Below are 23,215 nucleotides of genomic sequence, written 5' to 3' on the forward strand. Positions count from 1 at the left end.
ATTTTAATAAAATTCCTGCTTGGTTTAAATAAAAAAAATTAAATATATCAAAATAAAATAGAACAAATACATTAATATTCGTAATATATAAATATTAATACAATATACTTTTTTTAAATTATATTGATAAAATTCAGTAATCGATTAAATTGGCACAAATTAAATTGATTGAATAACATTAAATAAATGGAAAAATTCTATGAAATTGTTTACATTTGTTAGACCCCAGTTTGGGTAATACAGATGTGTATATAAGTGTGTGTTTATTACATTTAAAATTTAACACTTATTTCAGCATACTTTAACAAATGTTCACAATTAAGACACACAAAAGATCATTCTTTATTCATTCAATTATTTATTCATAAATTAATTATTCCTTTCCTCATTCATTTTCTTCCTTGATTTGCCTAATGTTCTCCTTTTGAGGAAAATTCTTCAAGCTGTACATAAAACACAAAAGAATAAATATCACTAGACTGTCGTAAAAAAAATTGCCGATGGTAGGAAGTGGCAGACGAAAGACTAATCTAACTTGATCACAACCTTGATTATTGATCTTTTTTAATATTTATGCATGAAATAATTACAGAAACAACGCCAAGTGTTATTCAATTTGTAGGTGATAAATTCAAGCTAACATCTTTAACTATATAATGTGATGAGACCAAAAACTATTATTTTCAACTTTCCACTCGTGTGAATGTTACTTCATTTTTCAGACTTTAATTGAGTTAAATTTATTAAAAAATATTATTAATAATAATTATAATAACATATATATTCACTTGCGTATCATTTTTTTTAAACTCTCATCTGGCTAAACACAAACTGTAAAATTAGCCTAGCATCCTGAGAGTCTGTCAACCAAAATATTGTAACAAAACAGCAAATTATTGTTAATTTTTCTCATTTACAAGCTGTTTTTTGTCCCCTGTCTGATCCACTGATCAAAGTGTACACACACACACACTCACATACACATACACACACACACGCACACACAATCACACACGCGCCTCTCTTATTTCCACACACCAATTATGCTAACAGAGCCACATTACCATATTAGCATCTTAACACAACTCAAATGGCACTGCGCCATTCACGCACACTTTCTTTGATGTTCTGTCCGACCGCATTATGAATGTTCAGACTTATTTTTACATGTACGTACACACACACACACACACACACACACACACACACACACACACACACACCTCCTGCAGATGACTGTGCTCTAACAGTGTTTTGTGTTTATTTTAGATAAGAACCTTCCGAATAGCTCCAGCGTGGAGGTGGAAGTTTCTCCTCCTCTGAATGGCTCTGCGGGCCAAGAGGGTGACGCTGTGAGTCAGTACAACACTCACATACATATGCATACACACACACACACACACTTTTCAAAAAGACTCTTTAGCATTTTTCATCTGTAATGTTGCTGAATCCTGCACAAAAAAAAAACTGACCTTGCAACATTGACTGGGACGTCTGGGACATATTCCAACGGATGTACTGGATTTAGTATCAGGAGACATTTAGCAGTAAAGACAGTCAATAAAGACCATCTGTACTTCTGTATATAATAAAAAGAGATCGCTTGGCTTTCAATTTGTAACATCTTAATTGTTCTAATTGAACCGAATGTCAGCTTGACCAATCAGATTTCAAGTTGGCGACACCGGGGCCACCTGGCAGGCGTACAATAACATCGACACTTTCACTGTCCTTTGACCGGATGGTCAGAGCGCTCACTAGTCAGAGCTCGCAACCCGCATCCGTCCCTCAAATCTATACATGTAGATTTAATTGCTGATTATTTAATTCCACAATGACTGACAGAAGAGAAGAAATTAATTCGATTGCACTTACAAGGACAATTAGAAGACAGACTTTTTAAGAAGTGCTTGACATCGTGACAAAATGTCTGCCTTAACAGGGTTCCTATGCATTTTGGAAAAGTTTGCAAACTTATGGAATTTGATCAATGTAGTTTTCAAGTCTGGATTAGTATTGGGGGAGGAGGGTGGGGGGAGGGACACACACACACAGAGAATTGGAAAATATTTGTGTTTTAACACTATTTAAAAATTCTTAAAAATAAAATTAGGAATGTGTAAAAAACTTAAATCCGGATAAATTCGAACGCTCCGTGTCCACCCTTTCGTTTTCAATCGTTTCCCAAAAGTTGCTCATCCACACTGAATCATCTGAAAACGCCCACGTACTGCGCATGAGCAAATTCGTAAGATGATTCGACCCGCATCATTTCCGTCTGCCCTTTATATTTACTTTCTAGCTTTTTGAAACGTCGCGGCCACGACTAAAAACGCGCCATCTTTCCCGAAAGCTTCCGTTTTCACACACGGTCCACACTGTCACACGGACAGCTACATTTCTGTTGATTGAAAACGCCGTCTCAGTTTGGACGGAAGTCTGAAACGGAGAGAAAAATATACATTTTCTAACTAAATCTAAACGCGTGGAAAACATTAGAGATTGTAACCTAACGCATGTTATAGTTGGAATTTAAATCATTATTTTAGATGTTAAATATGGTCTTAAAAACCTTCAGTGACCTGAGTGTTGGTGGACAGAGCTGTGTGCAGGTCCGTCTCTGAGATATTTATGTGGTTTTGGAATACATTTGGCCACGTCTCAAGGCATCCCGGACGGTGCTGAAGGATCTCCTGATCGACATCTGTATCATAATACACTACAGAATCTATGCCAGACTGTTTAGAAATCGATATCTCCAGCATTAAGAATAATGTCTAAAGTGAATGCTAAAACAGCGGCTGCTTTTCATGGCGTCTTTCATCGTCTGTGCTCTCGTACCTCGATAAGCTTCTTCAACAGACCATGAGGCTGAAACAGAAACTTTTGCACAAAGTAGGATTCCACAGCTCCTCTTAGATCTGTACTCAAATCATTTGTGACTTGACCTGAACTGGATCCATTTCTACACAACAGGTTCTTGTTCCCACACCCAAACAAACCAATAGGGCTCTGGACGAAAATGCAATTTCTGCTGTGTAATCACACTCCTTACCTCTGCCCTGTCCATGCTACTATGTTCTTTTTTTTTCAACATCCCATTCCACAATCAGTCCTCAAAAACGATACTTGTCTTTTGAATACACTACATTGGAGGTTTTGGTGCAGATTTGGCAACCCTTTGCATAGCACATAAAGTAGAGGTCAGAAATGATTATTTTGTTTTAAATTACTACTCTGGGAAGACAACAATATGCAACACTCACACATTTTGTAGCTCACGTGTCGGACTCGATAAATATCACGTGACTTTCTTTCACGTCACGTAAAGTTCAGACGTTTTATTTTACATGTTGTTTTTCACATGATGCGTTGACAACATATTATAGGAGAAGGTAATGAGGGATATTATATATATTTATATAACCTTCGTACTGTACCACACACTCGCACACACACACACACACACACACACACACACACACACACACACACACAGGCCCTAGCTTTCCTCTTGTTTGGTTGATGAAATGCCGACCACCTCCTGCCCCCTGTTGGCTCAGCACGGTGCCGCGAACAGATGGCACAGCTTGCGTGCCGAAAGGAACACTGCCCTCTCAATGTCACCGTGACAACCGGGTCACCGAGGGCCTGAAAACACACACTTTATTCTAGCTCTCTTAAGATCAGCATTGGATTATACAGCCTGACACACACACACACACACACACACACACATCAGAATGAGTCTGTATGGTAAAACAGGAAGTAAGTATGATTAAATGACACACATACACACACACACCATATATTCTGTAGTATAATTAATTTACTCTACACACACACACACACACACACACACACACACACACACACACACACAACACAAACACATTCCTTTTATTTATTTACTACACACATACAACATATATTTTACAGTATAATTTGCCTCTAAACACACATAACCACACAAACACATTCCTATCATTCATTTACCACACACACAAACACACACACACACACCATATATTTTACAATATATTTAATTTACTCTACACACAGACAAATGCACAACACAAACAGATTCTCGATCATTAATTTACTCACACACACACACACACACACACACACACACACACACACACACACACACACACACACACACAAAACACAGAAAAGAGGAATCAGAATGAGTCTGGATGGTAAAACAATAGGTCAGTATGAGTAAATGACACACACACACACACACACACACACACACACACACACACACACACACACACACACACGCACAGAGGAATCAGAATGAGTATGGATTGTAAAACAGGAAGTCGGCATAATTAATTGACACGTACACACACACACACACACACACACACACACACACACACACACACACACACACACACACAACACAAATCCATTCCTTATCATTTATTTACTCCACACACACACATACGCACATGCACACACACACACACACACACACATTGAATACTAACGGTTGTTTTAATTTGAACATGACTGTAAGTTTATTTGTTGAATTGAACATCCCTCCGTTTGGAAAGATCGCTGAACTACTTTCTTTTTTTGATCGACTTGTTTGATGTTTTATTAATTTTACATGTTGAAGATGCTGTTGGTTTTGATGGTAAATGCAGTGTTCAGGGTAACAATTTGAATTAGCAAATAAAACCTTACAAATCAACTGTTTTGGCCTTTTCACCAACATGTGTCTTGAGTACTAGTGCATCTCATATGAGTCAAATACTCAAGTACTTTAAAATCAGATTATCAGAGACTTTGAGTCAAGTCATATTGGTGACTTTTACCTTGAAATGGATTAAATGTTGCCAGTTTTCAGTTACAGTATGTCATTCATATAACTGAGCGGTTGAGGGTTAAGGGCCTTGCTCAAGGGCCCAGCAGTGGCAGCTTAGTAGTTCTAGGATTTGAACTAATGACTTTCTGATCAGAAGTCCAACATCTTAACCAATGAGCTACTTAGAAATCCTAAACCATTCATAATTCAGTGTTTAGGTAATTAGTACTTAGATTAGTGCAGAAAGGTTAGAGTATGTTTTCTGAAGATCTACAGTTCTTTATGCACACTGTGACCCAAATGAGGCACAAATAATCTGTCAGAACGTGGACTAACTAGGACATTACGCAAAATCTGAAAGACAACGTAAAAGCAATCTTTCAAAAAGGGATCTTGAATTAGCAAATAGAATTACAGTATCAGTCCAGCACAGTAAATGACTAGATTTGATTATAACACTTGTACATGATTGTATACATACCGTCCCAAAGAGAAAAGATTAGACATGGAAACCATTATATATGGGATTTGGGAAAAGAGCGTTCTGCGAGATAGCTAGTGGTCGAGGGTGTAAATGGGTTAAAAGTTTCTAATTGCTAATTCTTTAGCAGTTTTTACTTCATAAGATTCCTAGTCGTATATTTCCTGCATGTTGAGGCCATTAAGTTCCTCACTGTTATCTCCGACATGCTTCTGAACTCGTGTGTGTGTGTTTAAAAGAAAGCGATTTTGCTGACACTTTGCTGTCTCCTCTGATAAACTCCCGCCGGATCTATCTTGGGCGGCCCCATGCTCACGGCTGTTCCACGATGTACCTGTGTGCGTCTGGCAGAAAGCAGTGGTGCTGGCTCGGCACCTGTGAGCGACGCGAGTGTTCCTGCTCGATAATTACACCACTCCTCCTGCTCACTGGCCCCGATCACACTCTGTTACACACTCACACACCCACCCACCCACAAATACCACATGAGCTCAAGGTCAATTTAAAAGCCAACACCTCGAATTGCAGTTATTTTTACCTGAAAATGGCAAAGAAACGAGCTCACGCCTCCGTCACCGCAGGGAGGAGTGAAAAACGATCTCGAAAATAGCGCCTGATTCACGTTCGTTAACACCCAAGTTTTCAGATTCGTCGCTGCACAAACAAATTATTTTTTATTTCTGCCCATTATAATTTTTTATTTATATTTATAATTCTATATTTAATTAGTTTGTAACAGAATTTTTTTCCTGGTTTTTTTTTTATCTATTCAATTTTATTTGTAAAGCGTTTTTAACAATAAGGTTAGATGAAAGAATAGATTGCTGCTCGTTTTTTTTTTTTATATGTGACTCTCTTGCTGGTGTGTTTTTACTCCTGGTCCCCTGGTCCAGCGCATAATCCTGGATGCTTTTCCCATCTCACGCTAACCAGGAGCTACTGATCACCTGGGAGGGTGTTAAGGATGGATCTCTCACACACACACACACACACACACACACACACACACACACACACACACACACACACACACACACAAAAGCTGTTCTGATTCAGCAGTTTCCTTAATGAGCTGCTGCTGAAAACAACATCAGTGTGCACCCTTTCATGTACACCATGCCATGCATAACTAATGCACACAATATTCACAAACCTGAGTGTAACCTGGTTTTAAACACACACACACACACACACACACACACACACACACACACACACACACACACACAGATCAGGCATAACATTATGACATTATAATATTATGACCGGTGAGTGAATAACTGATTATCTCTTCATAAGGGCAACTGTTAGTGGGTGGATTTATTTATTGAGCAGCAAGTGAACATTTTGTCCCCAAAGTTGACGTGTTAGAAGCAGGAAAAAATGGGCAAGTGTAAGGATTTGAGCGAGTTTGACAAAAAGTGATGGCTAGACGACAAACCTCCAGCTCTTGTGGGATGTTCCTGGTCTGCAGTGGTCAGTATCTATCAAGAGTGCTCCAAGGAAGGAACAGTGGTGAACCGGCGACAGGGTAGTGGGGCTCGACAGGGTCATGAGGCGCATTAATGCACGTGGGGAGCGAAGGCTGGTCTGTGTGGGCCGATCCAATAGACGAGCTCCTGTAGGTCAAACTGCTGATGAAGTTCATGCTGTTGATGCTCTACGGGTCACGACTGTTTTGGCAGCAAAAGGGGGACCGGCACAATATAAGGCAGGTGGTCATAATGTTATGGCTGATTGGTGACCATGAAGTTATGTCTGTTCGAAGTATTGTATATACATTACATGCAAACACACGCACACACACACACACACACACATATATACAAAAACCCATCTAGACCCAGGTCTGAAGTTCATAAACGCTAAAAGGCTGAGTAGCAATATATTATGGGTAATAGAAAGAAAGGTTCAGAAAGGTTCAGGGTCATAATGTTACCCATAATTCAGGATCTCTGTCCAAATGAGAACTACTCTCCAGCTTGAAATTTGTGCTCACAAACTTTTGGTGGTCTTCTCAACACAAATGATGACGAATCGAAATGGCCATTTACAGCGCCAAGTCCCCATTTACTGTTATAATAAACTCCTATCATCTGGGAAGATGCTCCACTGGATTTTGGAGTGTGCTTGTGGAAATTTGTGGACATTTATTCAGCTAGTTAGTAAAGTCAGGTGATGTGGGTGATGTGAGGGGTCCTGGCATGCAGTCAGTGTTAAAATTTATCCCAAAGGTGTTTGAGAGTTGAAGCTTTATAGCAGAAGATCTTCCACTCTATCCCATGGAAAGCTCTTCATGAAGCTGGATTTGTCTAAGGATGTACTGTCATGCTGAAACAGTTTTGTCTCCTAGATCAAGTAAAGGGAAAACGTCATGCTAGAGCATCCAAAGGCATCCTTTACGATTGTGTGTCTTTAAATTTTGGGTAACAATTTTGGGAAGAACCACAACCTGGAAAGGTTAGATAGTTAGCTAGCTTTTTTGTGATTGTGTGATCAACTAGAAAATGAAAGTATAACACAAGCTATTTTATTGCAAATGACTGTTGCTGATCGGAAGGTCAGGGTTCAAGCTCCGGTCCTGTATCATGGTTTACCCTGTGCTGTAAAGTAAATGTATCAAATATAAAGCTTCTTTCTTTGCCAGTAACAAAGCTTATGGTCCTAAGTTTGTTGCCTTTGTCAAAAACCAAAATCAGCCTCTGACTACAACTCCCAAGAAACGTTCATTGAGTGCACCTCACACACTCGCTATAAATAACCCACTCAAACATTCAGTCAGTGTAAAGTGCAACGTTTTGTGTTTTTGAGTGCTTTGTCCATTTGCAGTGGACGATAGCATTCAGAGGAAGACCTGCCAGCAGAGAGTTGCAGTAGTCCAGTCTCAAAATGACAAGTGTCTGAACAAGCACCTGGGCAACCTGTGTGGACAGAAATTGTCGAATCCTTGTGACGAGAAGGACAGTTGATTGTCCATGGTCACCCCAAGGTTGCGTGCAGTGTCTGAAGGGGAGAGAAGAGGGTCATGAAGAGTTAATCAGAGAACTTGACCTGGAGATGAATCACCTGGGATGACCAGCAGTTCTGTTTTGCTGGGGTTGTGTTTTAGTTGATGAGCACTCATCCATGAAGATATGTCTGTCAAGCATGCCGAGATCTGAGTGGAAACTGTGGCATCTGAGAGAGAGGGAAAGAAAAGATGAGTTGAGTGTCATCAGCATAGCAGTGGTAAGAAAACCAGTGGTAAGGAGCAGGGGGGTTAAGTAGTTGTGGAGCTTACGAGGATTTTGTGCAGAGGCCTCGAGCTTTTTCTTAGCAGAAGTCACATCTAAAGAAAATTTGGTCAGGAGTGCACGGTATGATGCGAGGTTCAGGTTTTTCTGCTTCCTCTCTGCTGATCTAAATTCAGACAGCCAGTTCTAACAGCCAGGTGATGGGACAAGTAGTCTTCTTGGGTTTAGTGGTCAAGGGGCAGAGGAGGTCCATGGTTGAGTAGAGAGAGGAGAGGAAAAGGAGTTAAGATCGGGGAGAGATAAAAGAGTACAGGAAGCTACAGAGGAGGAGATGGAGTGGAGGTTAGGACGGATAAGAGAGAGAGAGAAAAAAACTTCCTGAAATGGTATGAGGAAGAAACCTTGAGAGGAACCAGACACAAAAGGGAACCTCATCCTCATCTGGGTGACACCAAATGTCCATTTCGATTGAATTCAGCAAGACCTCAGAGAAATCTGGATCTGATTTTGTAAACAGGACAAGCAGTGGTGGTGAACATCAGATAAACCAACTATATTCATATACACACAGTTAAATATCCTCATACGTAGTATCATTTATGGTATAATTATGTTTCTTACATATAATAATGCATAATTATAGACTAGCACTCTCAGGTTGAACTATGACACTTTGATACATTTAGTCCACTCTTCTAGGAAGATGTATCACTAGATTTTAGTGTGTGCTTGTGGAGATTTGCTTCATAGCAGGCCATTCATTTTTATTTGTAGAGCACTTTTAACAATGGACATTGTCTTACTGCAGCTCTACACAGATAATGCCGTCCTCATCCTCAACACGAATGTCCATTCATTACAGTTCCATCAGTGTTAAGGTGTTCAGTGATGAGGTGTTCAGTGATGAGCGCTGTTCACGCAACCTGTGGTCCTGAACCATTGAAGCAGACTGTTAATAATAATTACAATCCAAATCCAGTCTCATAGTCATGGATCATTAGGCTGTTAATGTGGAACCATCCAGTTATCCACATATGGCTGGAAGAGTCAGGTGTCCCAGTACGTTTGTCTATATAATGTATGTACACATATTCATTTGTGTTCACAGAAAGAGCGAACATTCGCAGCAGCAAACTTGTCTTCGTAAACTTCAGACAGTTATTAGCAGCTTGCAGATCAATTTCAGACTGGCTTCATCATCACAGATGTAATCAGCCCAAGTTTGTCCTGCCACGCCATCTGTTTTGTTCCACAACTTTTTGTCGCAGTTTGCTGACGGAAGGAAAAGTTTCACGCTGACAATGTGTCAATGTTTTTGCTGGGAAAGCCATGTTTTAACTTTTAAACAGTTTTTGGCTCAGAAGCAATTGATTGATTTTTTTATTTTTTTTATTTTATTATTTATATATTAATTTATTTCTATATTAATTCGGCACTCCATACCTGGCTGGCACTATAGTGATATATGAGGGCCTTCTGAGAAGTGTGTGTGTATGAGAGAGAAAAACAAATCTTTCCTGGGAAGCTGTTCACGCTGTCAGACTTGCCTTTGCGCCACCTGTACCAGGCACTTGACCCATTTTTGATGATGCTCGATTCCTTCTGTCAGAGACGTTAATGGAAACGTGAGTGTGTATGCGTTCGCATGTGAGGCTGAGTGGGTGTAAGTGTGTGTGTTTTTTGGCTCTGATCACCAAGGTTACAGCAGGTAACCAACCAGGTGACTACTAGGTTCAGCTGCATGCTCGTACAGGATCTCTTTTAGCCGAGTCGTACAGAAAGGGGGAAGGTAACTTGGTTAGTAACACATCATTGAGAAAAGATCTGTGAACCTTTGTGCCTGTAACTGGGGAACAGTGTCCTCCAGGAAGAAACCACACCCACTTATGATAAAGTTATATGGGATCAGTCGGAGGAACTTTGTATTGATTCGCTTGTGTCTGAGAGCACAATTGACAAAACCGAACACACCTCAGTTACGCGGCATGCTCAGACAAGTGTACGTGATCCAAGTGGGAATTTACACCACTCTAATTAGTGTGTGTGTGTGTGTGTGTATGAGTGTGTACGACATAACAGTATAAATTCATCTAATTCAAACCAGGGTGATGAAGACGAAGAAGAAGACCAGCCCCTGACCCTGTCATGGCCCGAGAGCAACCGTAAGCGCTTCACATACCTCTTCCTCCTCCCAATCGTCTTCCCGCTGTGGATCACGCTGCCCGACGCCCGTAAGCCCGTAAGTGTGTTTTGACGAAGGCTACATTTTGACAACCAACACTTAAAAGTATGCAGTGTAACTTTATGATCTGTAGGGGGCGCTGTAGAGCAAATAAGCATAGTCAAGGCTTTGTATGCGCATCTCCATTAGATTTTCATCTCGGTACATATATTGAGATGCAGATGAAGCAGCTACCAATGTGATTTACCCCTACATACGATTCAGTGCCATCCGATTTCAATTTAACGCAATGCGATTCGATGGAAAAAAATACGATGCTATACTATTCAAACAGATAGTTTACATTTATTTCTTCAGTTCAGACAGACCACAAATCATAAATGTACTTAAGTGTTTCTAACTTCTAGCCCATGGCATTTTTTTTTTCCGTTCCACCTCCTCTAAGATGCAGCTCTACCTCTGCCATGTTAATCTGTATTCTATGTGACTCTCAGGACATGCTGCTGTCTCCGTAGTGTTGTGATACGTCATATTCACGTACTGTAGCAGCAGCGTGGCTGAGAGAACATGCTCGAGAAACAGTTTAGCGAGGAGAAATCGATCTACGTAGAAAATATCGGTCACAAATTCTCAGTCTTGAACTTTAGCTTTAATACATTTTAAAGTAAAAAAATCTGTCAACCACATTTGGCAAAACCAGCGGTCAAAGTCATCAATCAGGGTCGAGCACACGTTCTGTTTAAAACTTGTTTTGAATGTTTTAACTTTTATGTTGGCACACCAATGCAAATCGCTAAATCTTACCATTCCTACGTTGAGTGTCACCCATTAGACAATCAACTATTCAATTCTGCCCCAGGTTTGACTCCTCTGGACCTCCTGAGTACTTGAACATTCCAGAACTAAACCGGTTCTGTCGATTTGAAGACAAAACTATATGTTTATCATAGTCAAAAACCTTTATATCTTTTTAATTTCTAGAAAACCTTTAGCGGAAGTTTTAGCTAAGCTTACCAGCTGTGAATCCGGCTATCTATTAAACCTTATTATAGTTCCTAAACCACCTTTATCACGTTCCACGATCCGACGTTGATCCAAAAGGTATTTATGAAAATACTGAAACTGAACATTAATTATCATTTTTTGTTTATTATTGCAGACGTCGAAGAAGTTTTTTCCCATCACGTTCCTGGGCGCCATCTGCTGGATTGCTTGCTTCTCGTACCTGATGGTGTGGTTGGCTCACCAGGTGCAGGACAAAAACTAAACACACAGCACACGAGACAAAATACAAACATGCTGCAGTCAAAACATAGCACAAGTGTTGCCTCATATTGAATCAGAACACATAAACACACAGTATCTACACACCTAAATACACAGTATCTACACAATGCTATACAAGACACAAAAAAGACCCTTCCAGAAGGCTGCAGTAAAAAGCAGATCAAGTGAAGTATGAGAATTTTTTCTTTCTCCAGGTTCGTACCGAAGTTATCGACTAATTCGAGAAAATGACATCAGCTGCATCAGCAACACTCCTCCTGCAGCTGCCAAAAAAAATAGCCGGTGCTGCTTTATGACTCATTGCTGCATAGAAGAATGACTCAAAGATTTAATTTGGCTTTATGAGCAACTTATTGACGTCTTGTTTCTTTTCTCCTTTGTTAGCAACCGAGTGTGGGCCGACGTGTCTGGGGAGGAAAGTTTGGCAGTTTGTAAAGTTGTGAAGCAGCAGGAATAACTAATAACTGTAATCTGGCTCGCTTTGGGGAGTTTGTTTTCTGCGGTGGTGGACAATAAGGAAGTCAATTCATTACTGTACTTTAGAAGCTTTTTGCACATATCTGTACTTCTATTTGGGGAGACTTTCACTTTAACTTAAGTTTTAACTCGACTACATTTCGCAAAATCACTGGTCAAACATGCAGCAAGTCATCGATCAGGGTCGAGCGTACGTTCAGTTTTTAAACTTGTACAGGTCAACGTCAGTTCAACAGCAAGCAGAACATTTTTAGAGAGGAATAAATGATGGAAGAATCTCCAGACTCGAACTCGCCACAACACCCGTGACCTTATTTGTGTGATATTTTTGAAGTTGTTGAAATGAAAGTTTCAGGCACATTTACATTAGAGTCTTTTCACATAAACTGATAAGCAAAGAGTCTCGAGACAAAAACGATAAACATTAAGTAAAGTCAAGTTTATTTCTATAGCGCTTTTCACAACAGACATTGTCTCAAAGCAGAAATTAACAGTGAAGGTGAACGGTGTGTATTTATCCCTGATGAGCAGCCATGGTGACTGTGACAAGGAAAAACTCCCTTAGATGTTATGAGAAAGAAACCTTGAGAGGAACCAGACTCAAATGAGGAAACATTATAAACATAAATCCTAGTACTTTGGATTCTTAAGGTACATTTGAAGGCAAATATTTTTGTGCCTTTACTCAAGTGAAAGTTTAAAGGGACACTTTTACTGGGGTCATATTTTAGTGGATCTCTACTTTTACTCAACTACATGGTTTGTGCACTTCGTACACCATTTATTTTATGTGCATTGTGGTTATTTTATGCTCTAGAAACCACATCCAACATTTACATTTGTGGCATTAAGCAGACGCCTTATCCAGAGCGATGTACAAAAGTGCTTTGAGTCTCTAGTAATGAATAAATCTACACTGGTACGCAAGATTACAAACTTAATATAAATATAACTCGAATTCTACAAACTTGGAAAGTGCTAATTTAGGTATTTCAGGAAGAGGTAGGTTTTCAGTCGTCGTTTGAAGATAGTCAGGGACTCTGCTGTACGGACATCTAGGGGAAGGTAATTCCACCACCTCGGTGCCAGAACAGAGAAGAGCCTTGAAGTGTACTTACCTCTCATTCTGAGAGAAGGTGGTACCAGTCGAGCAGTGCTGGAGGATCTCAGACAGCGTGGTGCAGTGCGAGATGTGATGAGGTCACTGAGGTAAGATGGTGCTGGTCCATTTTTGGCCTTGTAGGCAAGCATCAGTGTTTTGAATCTGATACGTGCAGCTACTGGAAGCCAGTGAAGGGAGCGCAGCAGTGGGGTGGTGTGGAAAACTTGGGCTGATTGAACACAAGTCGTGCAGCTGCTTTTGGATCATTTGCAGTGGACGAATAGCGTTCAGGGAAGACCTGCCAGCAGAGAGTTGCAGTAGTCAAGTCTTGAAATGACAAGAGACTGAACAAGCACTGGGCAGCCTGTATGGACAGAAATTGTCGAATCCTTCGGATGTTATAGAGAAGAAATCGACAAGAACGAGCAACATTAGCGACATGTGGGAAAAAAGACAGTTCATTGTCCATAGTTACCCCAAGGTTACGAGCAGTGGCTGAAGGGAGAGCAGAGAGTCATGAAGTGTTATTTGGAGATCTTGACCTGGAGATGAATCACCTGGGATGACCAGCAGTTCTGTTTTGCTGGGGTTGAGTTTTAGTTGGTGAGCACTCATCCATAAAGATATGTCTGACAAGCATGCTGAGATCCGAGCGGAAGCTGTGGTGTCTGATGGAGGGAAAGAAAAGATGAGTTGAGTGTCATCTGCATAGCAGTGATAAGAAAACCCATGTGAGGATATGACTTCACCAATGGAGTGGGTATAGAGGGAGAAAAGGAGGGGACCAAGTACAGAGCCTTGTGGGACACCAGTGGTGAGTCTGCACGGGGCAGATGTGGATCCCCTCCATGTTACCTGGTATGAGCGACCTTCCAGGTAGGAAGCAAACCATTTCCGTGCTGTTCCGCAGATACCAAGGCTCTTGAGGGTTGACAAAAGTGTCTTGTGGTTGACTGTGTCAAATGCTGCTGAAAGGTCCAGAAGATAAGTACAGATGACAGCTTGGCTGACCGAGCAGCATGCATTTTCTCAGAAACAGCCAAAGGGCCGTCTCTGTGGAATGTGCCGCTTTGAACCCAGACTGGTTCGGATCATGGAGGTTGTTCTGTGAGAGATAGACAGACAGTTGGTTAAAAACAGTGCGTTCCAGAGATTTAGAAAGAAAGGAGAGAAATGATACCGGTCTGTAGTTGTTGATGTCTGATGGATCCAGAGCAGGTTTCTTCAAGATAGGAATGACCCTTGCTTGCTTGAAGGTAGTTGGTACATAGCCAGATGTTAATGACCCATTGATGATTGTGGAGATGAAGGGCAGGAGATCTTGCGTGATGGTCTGGAGCGTAGTTGAAGGGATTGGATCCAGAGGACAGGTGGTGGGATTGCAAGATCGGATGACTTGCAGTATCTCATCTTCTGTTAAGGTTGAGAAGCTTGACAGAGACGTAGTGGATTGTTGGCTGTGTTGTGTAGTCATTGTTGGAGAGGAAGTGAAGGTCTGGCAGATTCTCTTAATCTTCTCATCATAGAAGGAGGCAAAGTCATTAGCAGTCAGGGAGGATGGAGCAGGTGCAGAAGGGGGGTTGAGTAGAGAAGAGAAGATGTTGTGAAGCTTACGAGGATCTTGAGCAGAGGCCTCAAGCTTTTCTTTGTAGAAGGCAGTTTTGGCTGAAGTCACCTGCAAAGAAAATTTGGTCAGGAGTGCACGGTAAGATAAGAGGTCTACATCAAGTTGTGATTTTTTCCACTTCCTCTCTGCAGATCTGAGCTCTCGTCGACTGCTGCGCAAAACTTCTGACAGCCACGGTGTTGGACATGAAGACTTCTTGGGTCTTATAGTCAAGGGGCAAAGGAGGTCCATGGTTGAGGAAAGGGATGAGAGGAAGGAGTCCGTAGCAATGTCTAAGGGTAGAGAGGAAAAGGAGTCAGGGTCAGGAAGAGATGAAAGAGTACAGGAAGTTACAGTGGAGGGAGAGAGAGAGTGAAGGTTAGGACGGATAGGAGAGACATGTAAATTATTTTTAGGTTGAATAGGAAGAGTGATTAAAAAGGAAACCAGGTGATGATCAGAGATTGGACGTGGAGTGGCAGGCATGTCTGTAGCTGGAGTAGGGTGGGTGAAAACCAGGTCCCGGACATTTCCTCCCTTGTGTGTTGGAGGGCAGCTGTTAAATGTCAAGGAGAAGGTATTCAGAAAAGGCAAGAGGCAAGATGACTGAAGTTTGTCGGATGGGAGGTTGAAGTCACCAAGAACTGTCAGAGGGGTGCTGTCAGAGGGGAAAGTACTGAGGAGCATGTCCATCTCTTCTAGGAAGTCTCCAAGGGGACCAGGAGGGCTGTAGATGACAATGATGAAAAGGTTGATTGGAGAGGTAACTGAAACTGCATGAAATTCAAAAGAAGACATGGTTAAATGAGACAAAGGGAGAGGTGTAAAACACCATCTCCGTGATAAAAGTAGACCTGTACCACCACCTCTACCAGTTTTTCTTGGTGAGTGAGAGAAAGCATAGGCAGAAGACAGAGCAGCTGGTGTAGCAGTGTTCTTTGGGGATATCCAGGTCTCAGTAAGTGCCAGAAAGTCAAAGGAGTAGTGGGAAGCCAAGCCTGTGATAAAGTCAGCTTTCCTTACAGCAGACTGACAATTCCAGAGCCCACCTACCACCGCTGTTTGAGATTGAGACAACAGGGGAGGGTAGATGAGGTTACTGGCGATGTGAAATTATTTAATGTATTGAAATACTCCTGCACTGAGAAGCTAACAGTCTTCCTATAGATTTGCAACCCCCAATTTTAATCCCCAAATCTACAAACCATTGTTTATCAAATTTCTAGATCAATTGCCCTAATATTATACTGAGATACTGAAACAAAATATCAATGATAATAAATAGAAAATTTAAAACGATAACAATTAACAATATTTCTGTATACAATATATAACAATAATATATATATATATATATATATATATATATATATATATATATATATATATATATATATATATATATATAACCTCTCTGTCTTCAGTGGTGTCCTACCTGAAACAGTCCACCTCTCAATACTCTCATTATGACGGCTATAAAAAAACATCAATGTTATAGAGAAAAGCAGTATAACAGAGCGCTGCATCACAGACAGGAATCTCATACAGTGAGAATGAATGTTCCTACTAAAGCAAGAAACCCAATGAACACAATTCAACACGTCTCCTTTCACTGTAGCCCCAACTGCACCGCCCACATACATCATCTCTCGATCGATATTAACTTCATAAAATGGTTGTGCATTTATGTGTAAGTCATGGATTTTGATTTTAGGAGAGTTTAGGCCAGCAGAGAAGGTCTTGCCCTGCCTGGCCCTGATGGCCTTCCATTGTATATGATTTGATAATACTGTAACACTATTAAAACTTTGAGATGGTTCAGAATCGATAATGTAAAGGGATGAAATTAACAGCTTCCAGGTAAACAATTCTAGTTCAAAGATATGCAGTGAATCATTTAGGACTCTAGAGGGAAACTGGATCTCATTCCAGTGCTACTCTGTTTTGGAAACAGGTCGGCGAGACCATCGGCATCACAGAGGAAATTATGGGGCTTACGATCCTGGCAGCTGGAACCTCCATTCCGGATCTCATCACCAGCGTCATTGTGGCACGAAAAGGTCTTGGGGACATGGCGGTGTCCAGCTCGGTTGGCTCCAACATCTTTGACATCACAGTGGGGTAAGAAGCGTTCTGCATACAGGCTTCTTATCATAACTACACTATATGGATCAAAGTATTAGGAGCCCTGACATTTCCAACCATACGTGGTTCCTTCCAATAAAGATTCTTCCACAAAGTTGGAGGCACACAATTCTGTAGGATGTCTTTGGATGTGGTAGCATTTAATTGTCTTTTTACTTGAACTAGGAGACTCAAACCTGTTCCAGCATGACACAAAGTGCACAAATCCAGATCCATGAAGATCTGCTTTGTATGAGTAGGAGTGGAAGTTCTCCTGCTTTAGAGCCCTGACCTCAACCTGTTGAACCTTTGGGATAAATTGAAACTTTACTCCAGGCATCCGAAAGAAAAAAAGAAAGGAAGGAAGGAAGGAGGGCGGGCGGGCGGGCGGCAGGCAGGCAGGCAGGCAGGCAGGCAGGCAGGCAGCCTACACAGTGATAAAAATGTCCTTGTCTCAGCTTCTCTGAGACGTGTTGCAGCCATCAAATTCAAAATGCCCCTATTTATTTTGTATTTTTTTTACTTCAAATGGTATATATTCTCAGTTTACACCTTTAATATGTATTTTGTGATTAGTTGTAAAAAAGAATACAGATTTATAAGATTTTCAAATCATTGCCCTTTGTTTATATTTACATTTCACACAGTGTTCCAACATTTTTGGAATTGGGGTTGTATAAATGAAATAAAACACCAATACTCACCTGTAATTTCCTGCCTGTGCTCAGGTTGCCTTTCCCATGGCTCATGTACACTCTGGCGAACGGTTTGCGTCCCGTGGCAGTGAGCAGCAACGGCCTCTTCTGTGCGATCGTGCTCCTCTTCATCATGCTCCTCTTCGTCATCATCTCCATCGCTGCCTGCAAGTGGAAGATGAGCAAGCTGCTGGGCTTCATCATGTTCCTCCTCTACATCGTCTTCCTAGTGGTCAGCGTCATGCTCGAGGACAAGATCATCGTCTGCCCCATTTCCATCTGACACACTGCCCGCCCACCCTCCAGCAGTCCAGCAAAGCACCCTTTTGGCGAAGCTCCGCCCCTTTTCATTAACAACTTGAACCTCAGCTTTAGTTCCTTTAAAAAGAAGAAAAACTACCCCTTTAACACATCAGTGTCTGTTTTAACTCTGTCTTGAAATGTTCACTATATAAATGCATCGCAGCGTCGTCCTCAGAAAGCCTCATGTGTCCCATGTCTATCAGAACCCTGCGCTTGGCCTTTAACTGGGATGGATGGATGGATGGATGGATGGATGGTTGGAAGGATGGATGGATGGATGGACAGACAGACGGATGGATGGATGGACAGACGGACGGAAGAATGGATGTTATGCGAATTTATAAACTTTCTGGATGCCAGATCTCTAGTGGAGTTTTTTTTTTCTTGCCAGAAAGTTATTTATTTACTAGTGCTGAGCGATACGAGGTTCCACAAACTGTTCAAAAAACCATTAAAACCAGTGCTATATATTCCTTAGTTAGTCCCTAAAACCTTTTTTTCCCCCTTTGTAAGGATGTAAAAGTACAAAGTTAAATTAGCAACTGTTAAATTACGTTTATTTCAGTAAAGACCTGATAATCGTTACAATGTGAAGAAGGGGAACGTTTTACCAAACAGCAATAAATAATAAATAAATAAATAAACAATAAATAAAAATAAAGCAGTTATCCTTTCATAGTTTTTTGACTTAGACAGTGGGGTCATGGAATAGTTTTCTACTCAATTTTATTTATTTTTATTAAAATACAGATTTGATTAGAGAATTCCAACGATGCAGAAAGTGTGTAATGACTTACTTTGTTATTGAGTGGAAGGAAGGAGCTGGTGAGAGCAAACATCTGTTCGATCTTAATCATAATCTTCTAATCTGAATTCTGAAGTAAACTAAAAGTTTTGTTTTAATAGATGAAAAATTATTTGCAAATTTGAGGTTTGAAATGAAATCTAAAGATAAGAGTTTTTTTTTCTCTCTCTTTTTTAACCCAAAGGATAAACTTTATCGCTCAGCACTAGTGGCTTGATTTGTTTAAGTGGTGAAAGAGAGTGAGAGAAAGAAAGAAAGAAAGAAAGAGAGAGAGGACAAAAGAAAGAAAGTAAGAGTGTAAGAAAGAAGTGAGAGAAAGAAAGAAAAAGGAAGAAACAGAGTGAGAAAATAAGAAAGAAAGAAAGAAACTAAGAATGAAAAATGGAGTGAAAGAAAGAAAGATTGAGAGGAAGAGAGGGCTAGAAAGAGAGAGAGAGAGGACAAAAGAAAGAAAGAGTGTAAGAAAGAATGGAGAAAGAAAGAAAGAAAGAAAGAAAACAGTGAGAGAAAAAGAAAGAAAGAAACTAAGAAAGAAACTAAGAAAGAAAAAGAGTGAAAGAAATATCAAAAAGGAAGTGAGCAACATAGAGAGAGAGAGCGAGAGAGAGAGAAAGAGAGAGAGAGAGAGAAAGAAAGAGTAAGAGATATAAGAGAGTTAGAGCATTGGGATGTGCTACAGTATGCACTAAATTTGCCTTGCCGAACCTAAAACTGGGAATTTTCCTCCACACTCCGTCTCACTTTCCACCTTGGGAACCTATCCACACTTGGGATTTGCACGAGTGCTACAGCGAGCAGCTTTACATCATCTAAAGACCTTCTTCTGAAATGAAGAGAGCGCTCCAGGGACACCTTCGTTTTTTTTTTTAGCTTCAGGAAAACGTGGACAAACTGAACAACAAAACTGAAGACTGAAAAGAAGAAGGAATCGGTGAATGTGGGCCGCCATTTTGTACATCCATAGGTTTTTGTTAATTTTTTTTTGAGTCCTCCTTCCACTTTAAAACTCATCTGCTCGGTTATTTTTGCTTGTGCATCAGGCGGCCAAGTAACGATTCTCCCTGGCAGTTGCTACGATAATCGATTTAGCCGCTAGACCTAGTAGAAGTTCGCAGTATTTAAAATAATCACCTTAAAAAAAAAAAAAAAAAAAAAGATTCATGATCTGTAACTCAGCACGCCCCCCACATTTCACACTCGTAGTGGTATAATCCGATAATCTAGATTAGCCTCCTAATATAGTATGCAAAAAAAAAACACAGTAAAGGAGCGGACTGTTGAGTAGATGCTTATAGACCTACTAGCCTGTAGATAGTTCTTATATAAAGATATATATAAATATAAATATAAATATAAATATATATATATATATATATATATATATATATATATATATATATATATATATATATATATATATATATATATATATATTTATAATATAATCTCTCGCACTGAAGAGGCTATGTGCAATAATCTCATTCAATATTTAAGCGCAAATGATTTTTCCGGGTCATCGTTTCATGTGTAAACACTGATGTAGCCTAATTCATCACGATATTCACATTTAATCCTCCATTAAACGGAGACAATTTCCTACGTGTTTTGTATATTGATTAGTGCAACAAACAATTTGTTCAATTTGTGGTTTTAGAGCATAAGGGCCACTGTTTTGGAAAAACATTTCTGACCTTTGAGTCTCAGTGATGCTTTAAATCCACACTCAGAACATATCGGGAGAAACACAGCAGTTTCGATTCATTCTGGAGTTCAGACGCTTGTCCATCACACTGACGTTATGACCAGTCACTAGGATGGAGTGGAATAAACTGACCTGATACACACTGCTATGATTTTCAATACGATTTTCGAATGTGTACACCTTATGGAAAGTTCCTCGATGTTCACAATGCAGAATTGAAAATGATGAGTGGTCATGAGTTCAATTCCCAGCACCACCAAATTGGTGCTCCTAGCCCACTTGAGCAACTAAAGCCTTTAAAAACCAACCTAACCCTCTAAACCCAGCTCTTGAAGACCGACCCTTTGAAATCCACCAAGAACCTTCTAGATAATAGAACCATGTTCTAATAAGATACCAATATAATACTTACTTACACCGTGTTCTTACCGTAATACTGACATTAGGGTTTACTGTCCAAAGTAATTATTTTCAAATATTAGCAAAAGTTTACATCCATTTTTTTAGTTGTACAATTTCATAGTTCTGCCAAATTATACGTAATTTGCAATACTTTTTTTTTTTCTTTCCACAAACTCATAAGTCACTTCAGGCATTCATTTTAAGTGATGTCATTTCCTTTTGATACGGCATGTGCTAATAGCCAAGAAACCATGAAAATGTATATTTTATCTATGCTTAAAGCTACTTTATAAGAGGAGAGATACAAAATATACACTTTTACAATTACTTCACACTAATAAGAATTATACAACAGCCTGTAATATACTATGTCTTCATGCAGATTATATCTCAAAGATCCTGATATAATAGTAATAAAATTTGATAAGCAGAAACTTCCTGTACGACAGTAGCTACCTATACATCTGGAAGCCATACTTTACAACTCTATTTCCTCCCATATCACATCCACTATTGTCAACAAGTCATGGTCCTCGTTTTTAATAATGAAAGCTATCAGACATGATATTTTAATGAACTACTGCTTTTTACCGCCAAACTAATACGTCCCAGGAACAGATACTTCCTGTGGTCATGAATTTTTATTTAAAACAGTCTATAAATGACAGAGAAAGAAATGAAGAAACCCCTTACAAGGGACAACCCATTACAGGATAGGAGCAATTGAAAAGCTAAACCCGAAATTATATTTAAAATAAATAAATAAATAAACTTGTAAAAGATTTGTTTTGTATCTTAAAACAAATTTCAGGAACTTTCAAAGTCCTGCCCAAACATAAGTAATTTGTGATACATCAAATAGAGATGAAAACGTGTCAAGGAAAGAAAAAGTGAGAAAAGCACGTGAAGCATGTTTGATTGCGAAAAGAACGTTGGAAAGAATCAGAAGTAGCTGAAAACGTAGCGGTTCATACCAGCATCTCTAGTTTAGAGTTGCGAATGACTTACATCCTTTCGATAGTTTGTAGCTTCTAAAGAAATGTAGGTTTGACTTAGTATCTGTGGCTGCCTGACTGGCCACGCCCACCAAGCTATCTACAGCTACATGACTGGCCCCACCCACTGAGATATCTGCAAGTACATTACCCGCCACACACAATTTGCTATCTGCAGTTAATTTTCCGTCCAATGAGATATCTGCAGCCACCTGATTAGCCTCGCCCACTCATTACAACTAGCCCCACCCCTTTACCAGGGTATTACATACAGTAACTACCAACTAATACAAACCTACCACACCTAAAATGTGTAAAAAGTGATTTGTAGCTGCAATATTGGAAACGCTTCATTTTTACGGTTTCAAAAGTATTTTTTTAATTAATGTTTTTAATTGAAAATACAATGTTCACGTTCAATTGCAAGTATATCAATTATTCTAGCCCTCTTTGGTTGCGACTTTTTTTTTTTTTTTTTTGTAGGAATACAAAAAGATAACTTTTTTAGGTTTATTTAGCACTTTATTACGTTTTTTTCTGAATAATATTAAAAGAAAAATGTAATCTTGAAGGACAATAAATAACTTCATAACCACTCCAGAACATAAACACAGTTTTTTCCTGAAATATATAATATTTAATAAAGCATACTCATCTATAGGATTTGAAATGTCTTTATTTCTAATTTATATGATTCAGATAATCCGTTATATTTTTAATTTAATAAAATATATTACAGGTGTGTTCCAAATTGCAGTGTATTTATATTACTGGGATTTTTTTGTTTTTTTCCCACTCTCAAACCCAATGATTGTATAAACTCCACATTTATCTCTATACAGAAAAAAAACCTGGTGTATATTTCAGACCATCGATGTTCACCCGAGACATTCAGTTTAGTTCAAAAGTTCATTAGGAGCAGAAAACTTCGGAACTTCTAATTAAGTCACTGCTGTGGACCAGATTGGACACTTTTCTACAAACACTAACGACTGTGTG

The 23,215-nt window shown here is 39.7% G+C and overlaps 1 protein-coding gene across 8 annotated transcripts in view; it reads left to right on the plus strand.

Annotated features, from left to right (window-relative positions):
- Positions 1-18,673, plus strand: part of LOC124381266 (sodium/potassium/calcium exchanger 2-like) — a 64,674-nt gene extending 46,001 nt beyond the window's left edge. For all 8 annotated transcript variants that reach the window (XM_046842722.1, XM_046842723.1, XM_046842725.1 and 5 more), the window contains 5 exons: positions 1,270-1,352; positions 10,641-10,775; positions 11,878-11,967; positions 17,145-17,311; positions 18,043-18,673. In XM_046842722.1, the coding sequence (XP_046698678.1) occupies positions 1,270-1,352; positions 10,641-10,775; positions 11,878-11,967; positions 17,145-17,311; positions 18,043-18,292 (725 nt within the window). In that variant the 3' untranslated portion in view covers positions 18,293-18,673. The remainder of the gene's footprint in view (positions 1-1,269; positions 1,353-10,640; positions 10,776-11,877; positions 11,968-17,144; positions 17,312-18,042) is intronic.
- Positions 18,674-23,215: the final 4,542 nt, after the last annotated feature.

Source organism: Silurus meridionalis, chromosome 28 (assembly GCF_014805685.1).
Source record: "Silurus meridionalis isolate SWU-2019-XX chromosome 28, ASM1480568v1, whole genome shotgun sequence".
In the NCBI taxonomy this organism is placed as follows: domain Eukaryota; kingdom Metazoa; phylum Chordata; class Actinopteri; order Siluriformes; family Siluridae; genus Silurus; species Silurus meridionalis.